This window comes from Anas platyrhynchos, chromosome 4 (genome assembly GCF_047663525.1).
Source record: "Anas platyrhynchos isolate ZD024472 breed Pekin duck chromosome 4, IASCAAS_PekinDuck_T2T, whole genome shotgun sequence".
Classification (NCBI taxonomy): Eukaryota; Metazoa; Chordata; class Aves; order Anseriformes; family Anatidae; genus Anas; species Anas platyrhynchos.
The window spans coordinates 55,475,675-55,490,951 of record NC_092590.1 but is presented as its reverse complement, the minus strand read 5'-3'; the positions used below and the strand labels follow the sequence as shown (position 1 = coordinate 55,490,951).

At 41.4% G+C, this 15,277-nt stretch overlaps 1 protein-coding gene across 34 annotated transcripts in view; it reads right to left on the bottom strand.

Moving 5' to 3' along the window:
- APBB2 (amyloid beta precursor protein binding family B member 2) overlaps positions 1-15,277 on the bottom strand; it is a 159,324-nt gene that overhangs the window by 31,880 nt on the left and 112,167 nt on the right. For all 34 annotated transcript variants that reach the window (XM_072037674.1, XM_072037680.1, XM_072037660.1 and 31 more), the window contains 2 exons: positions 9,203-9,349; positions 4,810-4,937 (listed from right to left, as the gene is read on the bottom strand). In XM_072037674.1, coding sequence (XP_071893775.1) covers positions 4,810-4,937; positions 9,203-9,349 — 275 coding nt within the window. The remainder of the gene's footprint in view (positions 1-4,809; positions 4,938-9,202; positions 9,350-15,277) is intronic.

Genomic DNA, 15,277 nt, shown 5'->3' with positions numbered 1-15,277 from the left:
TACATTAGAGGAAAACTAGAGATGCTTATTTCAAGTTAGTATGGCCCTATTTCAACTCACCTTCAACGTACTGTCTTTTAGGCTAAAACTCTGAAACTAAAACACACCACTTTTGTTAACCAAAATAAGAATGCACACATACAGCTTTTTGCACCCACTTAACCACATTTCTTTGAAAATACATTTCTCCCTTCACAGCTGCAGTGTTTCATTACTCCTCACAACACACTGCACCTGCAAATGGTCATGTCAGGCCTTATGGGCATGAACTGAAGTTTTGTACAGAAAATCATCTAAACTATTGTTTTGTGAGAGGAAAATGCTATCAAAATATATCAAAAAGGATATTCAGGTGCAATTGGCTTAGGGAAAAGGAGAAAAGAAGAGATTACTTACAAAAGCCAGCAAAGTATATGGGTGAGAAAAGCCAGAGCAAGCCTTTTCCCCCGTGTAATCCCTCACCTGTGCCCTATTACCTGATTCCTAACTGCATGCTTTGTCCTCATTCCAAGGTTATGAGGCCCGAGGGGAATAGGCAATATTGATTCACGGCATCTCCGAGTTTGAAGAGTTCAGCTGGAATTACACGTGCTTTGAAGGGTGTTATCTCCTCAGAAGAGCAGGTGCATGCACCATCCTGGTTTTAATTTATTTTATTTTCAGCTTTTCTTGACCATGTCTCTTTATGCGGAAGAGAAAGTTTATTACTTGTTATCTCGCACAGCTCGATAAGCTGCTTGCATGGAATTGGAGAAAGGCTCGACCTCAGAGCACATTCAGGGTTTCAATCACCACCTTAAAGGGAAGGCAAATCTAAAAGGCCTTCAACACCTCCCTGAACAATGCAATTATAAGCCACACTACATCACCAAAGCCTGATGTTGTGCTGCTTGTACACAGAATATTTTCTGAAAGGGGGAATGATAAATTACAGATACACCAGGATACCCCAGGCACACTAAACTTATCTTTATTGTACACACTTAACTTTTAATTACCTAATTAAGGCCAGGTATCCCTCCCCAAATCTGATGCCTATATGATAGATGTGCAGTGGGGTTCAAGCCAGGTAGTTCATGTAAACACACAGTCTCAGCCAGGAAACAGGGGTTATAACTCCACGAGACAGCCACCCTACCTGCAGCACAGCCTCCAGATTCCCCACCCTCCCCCTCCTCTCCTCTAACAAAACAATTCTTGCTCAAGCCTTTCTTCATCCCTCTTAGCTTGACATGCACTCACAATTAAAAATAAAATGCTTAACCTGCTGTAGCAATGCTGTTCAAGTGAAAACCTCCAAATCTGGCTGTCTAGAGAAAGGTAGTTCCCGGTTTGCTGAGACTTTCTTCTCCTCCAGCCTTACAGGATTATTCCCATCTGACTTGGGGCATTCATTCATTTTGTTGCCCACCTCCCATCCTGAGGTTGACTGTGCCTCATTCCCAGTGTGTGCATCATGCCACTTTCTCCAGCATCGTCCTCCCCTCTGCCCCTTTTTGATTGCCAGCCTCATTTTAGTCCTGGTATCTAAGGGAGCAATGAACCACGAGCAGTCCAAAGGAATGGGAGTATGGACATCCACACAGCTGCAGAGATCCTCACCATCACCACCTGCCCGAACGGGTGGTATTAGGGCAGAGGAGGGAGCACAACACTTTGGCACTGTCTGTTCAGGGATCGTGAGACCATAAAGCCCCAGTGAGAGAATCTCCCCCATTTAAGAGCCAAGAGCAACTGCCCTCCCTTCTCTGCCTCCACAGAAACACACAAACCATACCAAAAAAAAAAAAAAAATCATGAAAGAAGTTTTAAAAGTTGATCTGGGCTTTGCATTGGTGGAAGAGCAATGAAGATAGAGGAGGATTCAAGGGATGTGTTAACAGAAACTCGTACAAAATGGATGGGCCATTACCTCCCTTACTAGAGTGGCTCAGAAAGCAAAGGGCATGCACCAGCAGCTGAGAAGGGGACACAAAACCTGACCTAAAGCATGATTAATGTACAGTCCTGCAGCTCACAACTGAAGAGAACAACCCTGGCACAGCTTCAGGAAGGCTGATTGTTTCCACGATGCTTTTAATGCCCAGAAAAAAACACACCATGGCCTAATTGTTAAGAAAGGACTGCAGCTCCACAAATGATGCTGGTACACCTGTGATACCACCCCTCACACAATTTAACCGAGTGCCAGGATTTTTCTCATATTTAAGAAAAAATAAACGAAGTATCATGATCTTTTTGGTAAAGGCAACAAAATGCAATGGCTTTCACTCTTAAAAAGTCACAAGATGTCACCTAAGAAACACAGACTCTGCCAAAAGGATGGCCAGGTACAATATATTTATTTTCCTTCACTGCCCATACATGCGTATCAAACACAGGAGCTCAGAGTCTACACATACAGCCATGCATACAAAACCTCCAGCTTAGCTTCTCTGGTGGGAACCTGCTTTTGTTCACGATTTTATGAAGGCACTCTGGTCTTTCCTAAGGTCAAACATACTGTACTAAGGGATTAATTTGAAACAAAGGATGCTCCTTTTCACAACACAGAATCACCACACAGCTTAGGTCAACAAAATGATGGAGCCTTTGCTTATCACACAACTATTTTGTGTATGTTTTTTTTTCTCTCTTTTTTTTTTTTTTACAGTAACTCTAGAGGTCAAGATAACAGTGCAATGTATGGAGAGAATTATTACAGCCTCCCAGTAGATGTTTCTGCCTGAGGTGAGCTAGCTGACATATCCTTAGATTAAACTTTCATCAGCAAATCGCTGTATTTCATCAATCTTTCATTATGGCATTGCTTAGAAAATCATCCGGTCAGGTGTCATTAGAAAACCTTTTCATCTTGCAAAGCCAGATCTACCCAAAAAAACTACTACAAGGAAAATGCAGTTAAAAATGAGGGCTAGTGGGTCATGATGCATTTCAAGAAGGTCAAAAGAGAAGAAAACATACATTTCTACAGTATTTAAACACTGTCTTTCAGAACAAACCCAGTTGATTTTATTATACGGATTCTTGGAACACGAAATGTAGCTAATGAACAACTTCCATGTGCAACAACTTCTGGGCAAGTTTCATGCCAGAAAGTGGGATTTTGTCACCATATCACACAGTTAATCCACTACAAACAGCAAGGCGTTCCCCTTTCTTTTCTCTAATGATGACAAACTCATCGTCAGGGAAAGCTGCGGTTGCAGTTATTGCATGACTCTGGTGTTTCTTACCTCGGGACCACAGCTAATTTTCCCAGAATGAACCCAAGGTCTGCATGCGAATGCGTACATGAAAAGAGATACAATGCAATTTCCTTTCCAACTCAGCAGTGATGTTTTCTCCTACTCCCAAACAGTAAACCAAATGCTGAGATGATAGGCTCTCTTTTGGCCTTCCATCACAGCTCAGGTTCTTGTCACCTGAAGCGTTTTTCTTGTGTGTTGGTGCTTGTTGAGCAAATGTTACATCATTTATGCTACCCTCCAGAGTGCTTTTCCTACACTGACCCTCTCTATATGCAGAACACGTTGTACATCTGGCTGCTCAGTCACAAGTTTGTAACTTTCTGCTTGTCTTTTGGATCTCCTGTCCGTTAATTAACATCACGTGCAGTCTGAGTTTACTTACAAATAATGTACACTCTGTTTTTCCAACTATCTTTTTTTTTTTTTTTAATGGGTTAATAAAATGTTATATAAATTGCATTTCAAAAAGCATGGACTCCAGTCCCAAAAGCCATACTGGACACACAATATACATTGAAGAATCCATCAAAATTCTTGAAGGAGTAAGAATCTGAAATCAAACTTACTCTGGTGAAAAAAAAAAAAAAACACAACACAAACACAACAAATGCCAGTAAAAGTAGTATGTTCTGTCTCAAACATGGCCACAAAAGGCAGCAGCTCTTTAGCATGACTCAATCCTTACTACTCAGGATGGGTACTGCCTGAAGATCCTGGGATTGCTCTACGTGAATGGAAATATTCTGGATAGATCAGAAAACTCAGTGAGACAGGGAAACAGCTCGCTATCCTGCTCTAAATAAGTTACCTTCACAATCCTGTTTCCACAGCAGATATAGCATGGAAAAGGATGCTCCCAAAAGATCAGTCAGGAATGAGAGCTAATGCAAGACAGGCTCCTGTTCAGGAAAGCCTTTACGCACACATTCAGGGTTGCTCCCTAGGGCAAGGGAGAACTTGAGCTCACCGTCAGTCACGTGTCAGTGAAAAAACTCACTTTTCTGCAATACGCTTTGGAATTTTCTTGCTTCAGAAGCTTTAAGCAATAACCACAGAGTAAAACCATTACTTTTCCCTCAGTCAAATCAAACATGCCAAGAAAGTGGAAACAAATGCACACAGTCATGGAAAAATAAGGAGCACAGTTAACTTGCAGCAGCAGGAAGAATTGCTTTCACACAGCCAGGAGAACTATATTATGGGCCATATTTGAAAACATGGTTTGACATGAAATGATATTAAATACACAAACAAAACAAAATAATGTTGCATGTCCAGTTTGATGTGCCTAGCTGAATCCATTTGAAATGTTTCCTCAACACAGGTTTAGCAAAACAGGATACAAGCGATATGCTATGAAAAGCAGAGATTAAAAAAAAACGTACTACGAGTAAGAAAAAGAATTTACCCATTGTCTCATCATCCCAGGACACAATTACCCAACCAAATGGATGGTTTTGATACCTAACTCACTCCAGATACATCCACACTCCTGTATGTGTATGTGGCAAGACATAGGAAGCACCAGGTAGTAGGAACAAGGAGAGTGCAGACTCACCGGCCGTTGTCACGCCCCACGCCCCACACTCTGATGCTCACGATGGGCTGCGAGTGAAGAACTGTGCGATCCATGGGGTCGATCAGGTTCAGCATGTCGTTCTCCAGGATCAGGTACATGTCCTTGCCCTGCAGCTCCAGAAAAGGTACAGTTACAGAGTACGTCCCCCTCTCAAAACTGGGATCAAGGTGTTATGCCTTCATCTTCTTGGGACAAACCGAAACTCAAAGTTTCCATTTGTCCCAAGAACAATAGAGAACAAGCTTGTTCACTTCTAGTGTGAAAAAGATAAAAGATAGCATTTTGTTACTACTATATTTTTGAATTATCCCAATTACAAAAACCTTTGATATTTTTTAAATGCAACTGTTGGACTCATTCAACCACAATTTGTTGAGTAACTCAATGGCTTATTTTGTTTATCCTATCTCTAGTAAATTCTTCTAAATATAGCAGAAGAACCGTGTTAATAGTAAAGGCTTGCATCAACCTCTCTATACTCTTAGGGCAGAGTTCCCTCCTTCGAACAATACGTGCTTTGTTTCCATAAACTTTAGCCAGTGGGTCATAGGAACAGACAGCAATTTGTATGTGCCAGAGGATTTATAGGATACTCATTGAAGAAAGATTAATTAAAGGGAAAAAAAAATAGCATTAAGGCATGAATGCAAATTGTGCCAGTGACTGCAGATTCCTGGAGCCGGTATTTCTCCCTAATTTTTCTGGCATGTAAGAACATGAAGAATCCTTTTTCCCTTTAGAGGAAATAAATTTATGGGCAATTTTCCTTTGGATGCTAATTCAGAAGTGTTAATCTTCCTCCTATTGCTAGCATCTGCAGAAAGGCTGTTGCTTCTTCTGCCACATTTAATAGCTCTCTTCTCAGAGGCTGCAGACTGTGGGATCCCATGGAAATGATCCCGGACTTATTGCCAGAGACATAAGACAAGCTCCTGCTGATAAGAAGGTGGGAACTATCAGCTAAATATAGAGTAATTTGTTTCCCCTCTATTGTGCCAGAGTCTATAAATGAACAGAAAGAATGGAAAGGGTCTGACTTCCCACTGACAAGTATTTCAGAAATGACCTTTTTCTTCACCTCAATGACACAGAAACCCTCTCCCTGCCTGGTTACAGTGGCTCAAGTTTTAATGATGTCTAATTTTGTGTTTGTAAGTGACATATACTGATGTCACCCTGCCCCCAGGGCTTCAAGGCCAGGCAGCGAGGGGCAGGCACTGCCCACTGATGGGGGAAGGTGGTGAACCACAGGGACCCCAGCCTAAACCTTCTGCCCTATGTGGGTCCAACCACCTCTCCCCCCGAAATCCCCTAATGAGCATCCAAACCGTGACACAGAGCTGGCAACGTGAGCTCTGAGAGGGGCATGGGAGAGGAGGGGGAGGCAGGCTGCTATACCTGGTGTCTGCACAAAAACGTCATTTAGCCCCATAACCATGCATGTAAACGGGGCAAAACCATGGGAAATAAAGGACAGAAACCAGGATAGCATAGGTAGACCAGGACGATGGAGGAAACAAAACTGAGAACATATTCACCATAAAGAAAAAAGGGTGAGAAATGTGCTTGGAGGTCTGAAGCAGTAAGTAGTTTGTGTAAAAAATGTTACCAAGTGCCACAAGATTGCTTTTCTGACCCATTTTCTACGTATGTATTTATTCCAGAAGAAAATTATTACACGAAGGTAAAATCTGTTCATCATGCAAAATACGCTGGGATTAAGGTAATAAAACTAAATCCAAATTAGCTGGAGAAGATTGGAAAAATGGACAGATAAAGAACATAAGTCACAGGAAATTATCCTTGCAATGCTAGAGGGACAGCTTGGCTGCAGCCAGAAGCAATACATTTTGCTAAGTTTTGTTGCTTTATTATACAAAAGCTATTTTAAAGATGGAAATACCACAACGGGCATGGAGAAAGGATTTAGACTCAGCAGAACCTGATTGTCTCGGATGGCTGAAGAGCTGCAGGGACCTGATGCTCCAAGGAGGAGGGCTCTGGCAGGAAGGACCACGAAGGGAAAGGGAATAAAGGAAAGTCTCAGACCCAAAAGCATTTCAGGGAGGTGTTATGTATGGTGGTATAGAGGCCAATGGCATCAGTACATCTTCACTGAAGTGATTTTGGAAGGTAAAGGGATATAATGCACGGCAAAGTAGTGATACAAACAGGTGAGTTGCTTTTATTTTTTCCCTTAGATTCTAGAGGACTGTGAAAGTTAGAAATTTACAGGGAATTTGTCTTGGGAGGAGGTGTGAAATCCTGTACCAAAGCCAGTGACAAAGCTTCTGTAGGGTCAGAATTTTATTCAGGGTGGTTTATTTTTCTATTTCTTTATTTTTTATTCATGAAAATTTGGGGATAGTCCTAGTCCCAATTTCACTTTCATTACATTCTAGCTAAAATAAATCTTGAGGCAATCTTAAAACCCCTATCTGCAGCCATCAGTTCTAGCTTTGTAATAGATTTCTGCTGTACAAGCTCTGTTATGACAATGACAACCACATTTTTCAGATTCCTCTCTAAACCATGTCTCTTCCAATCACTCTCGAAACACTACTTTGCCAGCAGAAAAACGTGGTTGTAATGATTTCTTTTTAAATCAAGAAGACAATTTACTTCAGGAGCCACCTACTCAAGCACAGCATCTCTACTGTTTTGTCGTGCTCGTTTTTATTTTATTTTTATGAATATCATGATGAATTAAAAATTCATTTCCAGGGGACCAAAACTTGTCACCAGCTTGGCTTGAAAACTGGCAAGAGTTTTGAACAAAGAACAATGGGATTGACAGAGGGGAATAAGGACAAATCTGAACATTAAATTTTAAACAACATAAAACACATGATTTCAAAGTAAGCATTTAAAGCTCATCAAAGTTCTGTTTTCTTAAAAATAGATGAGATTACACACATTTGAAGAGAATGTGGTTTTTTTTTCACCCCTGCCAGGAACAGCAGTAAGTCCAAAGTCTACAACTGAGTCATCTCTATCTGCTTGTCTAGGTATGCTAACTGAATAAAACCATTTCCAGAAGTAGGGAAAAGGCAGACCAGTTATCTTGCTTATTTGTATGCATAATACACACTTCTTACATTAAAAATACACCTTCTGAAATTACTTTCTATAGATGGGGTACTTTAAATGTGTGCCCCTGGAAACATTATTTTCATTTTTCAACAGGTTCTTCCTCCCAGCTGCTCCTCTGAAGGGTCTCTGCGTTGCTGTGGTTGAGCCAGGACTGAGAACATAAGCCACAGACTGTAGAGAATGAAGCATTTTTCCCCGATTTATTTCTTTATTTAACCTAAACAGGCGATTCTCTTCTGTTTGGCAGTGCTGTTTCGCTACGATAAATACCAATGAAGCTAACAACATTCACTCTTACATCACTTTTGCATTCAGATCTTGTGCAGTAAATGCACATTAGCGTAACTCCCCTGAAAACTGGCCAGGAAAGCGGGTGAAGATGAGATGTAACTGAAGTTTAAGGATGTTGTTTCATGAACAATCAAACAATGAAGACTGATTTCCTGTGGGTTTGTCTTGTGTCCTCTGTACATCCCACCAATACAACACCAGGTTTTCCTGTCTTATTTCATCTACTGATTCCTCCACACCTTCAGCTCTTTCATCCGTCCCCAGCACACCTGCTTCCACGTCCACACCACCTCTGCCTACCTTCATGTTTGCACCTTAGCTCCCACCGTGTTACTCCATATTTGCTGCCACTCCAGAAATACAGCACGGACCTTGCAGCATTCAGGTTGATGAGGGTGCACAGCCCTTCAGTTTGTGGGAATCTGACACCCTTCACAACTGAACAACACTGGTCAACGCATTCAAGAACTATTGGAGAGGAACCAACAGACAGACTGATGAAATTCATTTCTTTCTGAAAGACTGATAAAATAATCATCTTAAAATAAGCCATCTGTCCATCACTCTCAACCTTCTCACCCATGTTAGAAGCACAGGTCACGCCAGCCAGGGTTTCCTTAAAGCCCTGTTGTCCCTGGGAAACACGTGAAGATGCTGTTCCAAAGCATCACATTAAAACCTCTGGCCAAGAGAAGGATTTCAACAGTTTTGCTTGCGTGTCCCCAACTCTGATATTGCACAGGTGTGTGCTAGTAAAGATGTAAATGTTAAGGTGAGGTCTTTGGGGTCCCTGCTGTCCTGAGCAGTTTGGAACAAAAATATGTCAGCACTGTCCTTGAACCCTTTCATATTTTCTAGCAGGATTAGCTGAGATAGAGATATCCCAAACACAGAATATGGATATATTTGCCTTAAGAGCTCTTCTTTCGAGCTGTTTTAAAACATGAGAGGGATGTTCCAAGAGGAGGACAAGTTTATCTGTTCTTACCTCTCCCCAGATACCAACAGTGTCTCTGATGTCGTTTTTACAGTAAGAGAGTTGTCTGATGCAATTGTTCACAGCAACACTGCTTTTCCCAGGAGCAAGATCTTCTTCTGCCATTTCTACCCAGCCCAGAGAGCGCACAGCAAAGCACTAGAAAAGAAACCAGAAAATATCTGAACATGGATCATAGTGCACAACACAGTGACTGCCGCGACACAAACACAGACACACACACAGGGAAAAAGGAAAAAGCCCAGATACAATAGAAGGAAATTTTAGCAAGTATCTTGAGCTCCACTTGACAAGAAATAAAATACTATTGGATTAAGTCTGTTGTGAAATTCATGCTCATAGTATATCTCACTGCCTGGCTTCTATCTGGATTTTTTTTTGTGGATTACAGCAATCATTTTTTACGGTAAGTTTAAGGTAGCCAGCAATAACAAAGTTAAAGGACTGACAAAATGATAAGCTAGCGTAAGAGGAAGGCAGGATTTTCCTAGAAGAAATTAAAAATGACCTTTAAAACAAAACAAGTTAATTATACAGTTTTTTAAGCAGAAGGATGTTTAGCCAACCAGAGCACAAGTTGGCAGAACAATCTATGGTGGCAATGCTTTACACATATGGTGCTTTCTGCAAACAAAACAAAATGAGAGAAATTGAAGGGAAGTATTTTTACCCTACATTTACCAGGGCAGAGATTAAAAAAAACAAACACCAACTTTTGAAAAAGAAACACCAAACCACACCATATTTGCTCTCAAGGTTTTACAGCAGGTGAAATACAGACTGCACAGTAAAGCAATGGGAGCTTGTCTGTGAGACTAAGATTTGAATCAGAGAACATCACGAGCATCTCGTTCTTGTGTTGCACCACACTGCCAGCAAAGGATGCACAACAGACACGCCAAACTTTTATGACGGTCCCAAAAGGTTCAGCAATAATAGTTCCTGAGACATCCCGTATACAATTCCTGCTCCTTTCTAGGCATATAATATGGCGATGGGCCTCAAACACTGCTAAATCAAATCCCATCCCATCTCTGCACTCCAGTTTTGCTAGAATAACATGAAGAAACTGTTTATTTAAGTCAGTGATTCAGGAGTGCCTCAGGACCAAACCTGTGCTCACTCCCTGCACTCAAATCCTCATTGCTAGCCTCACTGCCACCCGTGGAGGTGCAGGATTTGGCAGGCACAAGTTACAGAAGCAAAGGTGGGACAAGGAGGAACTAATCACTGAAAACCTGCCACTGTCCATCATCGTCGTTCTTTTAGCCTCAGCCTCCTCTTTCCAAAGTGGGTCAAGGATCGGTGTTAATCAGCACTGAGCCTTCTCATCGAAGGCAGAAGGCAACAAACACCCTGTGCAAATTGTGCTAAACTCCTTTGTGAGCGTGGGTAAAACATTAAAGCCTCCCGTGCCTCCATGTTTTTCTTGGCTTTTACTTTTTTTTTCCTCAAAAAGAAGGAAACCAATACGCAAATTCTCCTGCACCGCCTGCTGCCTGGCCCGGCTCTGCAGGAACCCACAGAGGTGTTGCCTTCCAGCTGCACAGAGAGATGAGGAAGAAGGTGAAAGAGGAAACAGTGGAGGGGTCACCACTGAGGGGGTCCTCTTCACTTCAGGGCTATACAAGCTATCAACCCCCCACACACACACTTGTTTTTTAAGCCATTATTAAGCTCATCTAATCTTAAGATTGCAGGATTAGTTTTGGCACATCAGATGCTCATGACTCTTGCTGAAAGTGCTGTGATGCCCATGCAGGTATTAAATATTTATCTTTGCAAGCTTTTTAAATGCAGATTTTTTTATTTTATTTTTTTTTACTGGGCCAGAAGGCTTTTTTGTTGTGTTTTGGCTGGGGTTTTAATACAAATATTTCAATATTGCACTGAGTAGAGGATACTAGCAGTGAGAATAATTTCCTAAATTGGCTGAGGAGAAATGAAAAGCTAAATGTATGTAACAAGCATATTGCTTCCTCATTATTCTTCATATCTCAACAACATCTGCAATTTGTTAGCTGATTTCCAAACACAGAGAGAAATCCAGTCCTTGCGCTGAACGGAGTATATATCTTAAGGCCAACAACTGGTGAAAAGCAACCAGCTCAAGTTGACAGCAGGCACAGCTCTGATTAATAACAAAAGTGAGGATGGCGAATTGGTGTTTTTGTTTTTTTTCCTCCTCTTAGACATCATTATTCTATGTTTTAAATTCACCAGTGGTGGCACCTGCTGCATTTCTTTCCCTTTGTAGCCTGCTGTCACGACAGCACAGTGAGCTGAAGAGGATGCTCTGCTGTCCATCCCACACGTTCCCCTTCACAGGGGGAGCTTGGCATCCTTCCTCACCTCCAGCCCCTCTCAGTGCTTCCACGCCAGGTAGACGAGAGAAAACCAGGCAGCTGCTGGCACCTGGCAATTTTTTGTTTGCGTGGCTTAACTGAATAGCTGTGCTGGTCTGACTCGGAGGTAGGGACAGACTTTTGAGCAGATTTCTGCTCTAATTGATATGATTAACATGAGATACATACTATGGTTTATTTTTCATGAGTATAATAAATAACAGAAGTATATATACATGCACCTGTACAAGGGGAGGGCAGTATAAGTGTGTTCATGCATACTGCATGCCCCTCTTGTGTATTGCCAGTAACTGTAGAAAACTTACAGAAGTGCTTCAGTAGCTGGCAGAGCATCACGGCATCACGGTTCCCAGCTCCCCCCAGCCACACTCACAAGCCAAGAAAGTGCTTCCTTGAGCTGAGCGAGCTCTGCTCATGCAGCCTCCTCTCTCCTGGAACTAACACGTGGAGTCAAAACCAGCCTCACTGGAAACCAGAGTGCAGCCCTCCTTGACTAAGAGCTTAGGAGCTCGTTAAAACAGACACCCCTGGTAATGCCAGCTGGGTAAGTCCCTCTGCTCAAGGCTCACAGCTAATTTTTGGCAAATGATCATTTCGAGGTAATCCAGATGCCAACTTTAAGCCTACAGAAGTCTACCTCATTATAATTTCCCCCCCTCCCTTAGGGAGTAAACAAACTGCCGTTTGTTTGTTGTACCTTTATGTCATGTTAGACGTTTTCACCACTAACGTACAAAGCAAAATCTTAGCTTTTTGTGCCTGGTTAGGACTCTCTGCATTATCTTAATATTAAGTCCCTAAAAAGGATGATTTAGAAAAACGTATCTGAATAAATGAAGCATGATTTTCCTGCCTGCTTGAATCTAATGTCCCGAGACTTTCCAAGTGCTGGCAAAGGCAGCTAGGTCTGAAGCAAACCAAAGAACACAAATATAGGAAGAATGACAGGTTTAAGAATGGTGTTACTGCATTGGAAGCATTTGGACATTACTGTTTGGGATGGGGAGAGATCAAAGATATGGAATGAAAAGGCAGGTATCCCTGTTCAGTTTTCCAGTTGCAGAGAGCATTTGTTTGCCTAGCTGCAAATCCAATTACTGTTTAAGAGTTAATGGTCTGCAGTCAAAGAACCAAACTCATAAATGCTGCAATCCAAGCCCTGTAAAAGGCTGTAAATCTCTCTCGCAGTGCAATTCAGACGTAAAGTATCACATAAAGCTGAGTAGTTTTAGAGGTTTGAATGAATTTGGCGAATCATGGTTTGCTCTCCTGCTCTTTAGTGTCACAAACGCCTTCACAACAGGGAATGGTCCCGCTCTGCGAGAACTTTTCCAAGAGGATCATCAGCAGGAGCTTTTCAAGGAATGTAGGACTCCGATATCCCTGCACGAAAGCAGGCACCACATTCTAGCTGTTGCCTCATGTAGTGCTATAAAGGTAGCGTTAGAAAAAAACACAATGAAAAACCCAAAGCAAATGCAATCCCCTGCTAGGCAGAGGACAATTACACAGGACTGAAATCAGAGCAGTACTGGGAACTGGGTGGATCGTAAGGACACAGGTAGACCAGACCCCATGACAAGGAAAAATTGCTTTAGGACATCAGCTTGAGTACAACGAACCAAGGGACATGCTAAAAACACAGACTGACTGTTTTTAGGTCACACAGCTGCAGGTACCCACTACAAACTCGATCGCATTTGGGTACGTGTTCCTTGGTGATTTATACATATGCTACTGATTTCTTCTCTGCTTCTACAGGACTTTAATTTGAGCTTTTTTCCTTCGTTTCCCTTTATGTTTTTCCTTTTTAAAGGCTGTATCTGTTGGCAGATATACGTAAATCACTACAGTGTTCAATAGGGCCTTTTATCACAGGCCACTGAGCAGACTTGTGCCTGAGATGCAGCATGTAGGTCACATTATTAATCGCTCCTTATGCAGCCAGCACAATCTTGAAAATTCCAATTACTTTGTCTTTAATGGCTTCAAAATAAAACAACCCATCTCCTTGCTTTATGTTTTGGAAGTACCATAAAATACAGCCGCTGCATCCAAGGAAAGAAATACGTCCCAATATGTTTGCCTGCTCCCATCAATTTGCATCGATTTCAGATGAAAATATTGGAGATGATCAAAGCCAAACCGAGTAACAAAAGAATAAAGAGATGCTGCTATGCAATTAACCAACAAACACTTCCATTTAATTGCTGCGAACAGACATCATTGCATCCATTTTCTCATAGAAACGCTCAGTTGTCACATAAAACTTCTTAATTAACAAAATTTGAAATGCAGAAACAAACCCATACTAATAAGATTTTTCACCATTTCCAGCTTTCTGTTGCAGTTCATGTTGTATCATCTGAACTGCAGAGAATGTGTAGATCATACAGAAATTTGCACACAGATGCTCAAATCACAACAGGATTCAGAAATCCACTAGTAATTGCTATTGCAAGGAGGGGGTTATAAATTCAGCTCTTGCGGAGTAGAATGTGAGGGCTTTACAAATACTGTAAATTAACTTTTTAAATAAATTATATCTCTAGGGCAGGTCAATATTGAACTCTCTGCTTTGTCAGTCCCTCGCTCATTCTCCAAGACACTACAGCCTCATTTTTTCCAGACACTCAGACTCCGGTGCGTGGGATGACAGAAGTGGCTCTCTTCTTTTCAGTTTAATACTTGTCTCAGTGGTGCCTACTGGCTCACAGCCAGAGGTCAAATCCACTCTATCAAGACAAGAAAGCCTTGCAGGACCATTGTGCTGGTTCAAGATTTTTATGAATCCCATTTTTTTTATTCATTACTGCATTTCTGATCAAGTAAAAAGCCTACTCAGTTGAGCAAAATGGAATAGATGCTATTATTCTCAACTGATACCCATTTGGTAAATACAGTTCTGAAGTAGAAATTAAAATTGCCTTTTCTCTGGTCTTCTCAGTAAAGAATAGGCTTTGATTTCAGATGCTTTGCAGGTACCTTAACTTCATACCCTAAAAGGCTGGGGTTATGGACTTTGCTTTAAACTACAAATGGTGTTTTGGGTTTCATTTTAATACAGTGAAATAACAAATATGCTTCCTCTGTGCAGAAAAGGCAGTCACTTTGTTCACCAGAAACTACCAATGGATGATTGTTACAATAATGCTCAAGTGAGGGTCTATCTTGCAGAATTACTGACCTGTAGGATAACTCAAACAGGTTTTGTTTTTCTGCTACGCATAAAAAAAAGCACTAGCAAACACATATTTGCATTGCCAGTGAAGACAAGCCCTGCAGGAGTTCACAGGTTATGGAAGAATGTGTGTTCATTTTTAAAAAACTGATGCTCTGCAGTTGTTATCCTTAACCTTAAGTGAAATATAGCTGTTTTTCTGATGAGGGCTCTTGTGCAGGCTGATGGATGTAAGAGGCTCTAACACAGCCAGAAGTGCCTCATTCAGTACTGCTGTATGCAATTTCAAAGGTAGTATGTATGACATCCAACTAAAAAAATAAAAATAAAAAAATAAACCTTTAGGTGAACTCTCAACCTTAATGAAACAATGGCAAAAAAATCTGCCTTCAGTACAGTCAGGATTTCAGGTCTCTTTAGAAGCAATGTTGTTAAAGAGTAATTTGTTTTGTGCAGTGATTACATTTAGGACATGTCCTGGTTTCAGTTAGAACAGAATTAATTTTCTTCCTAGTAGCT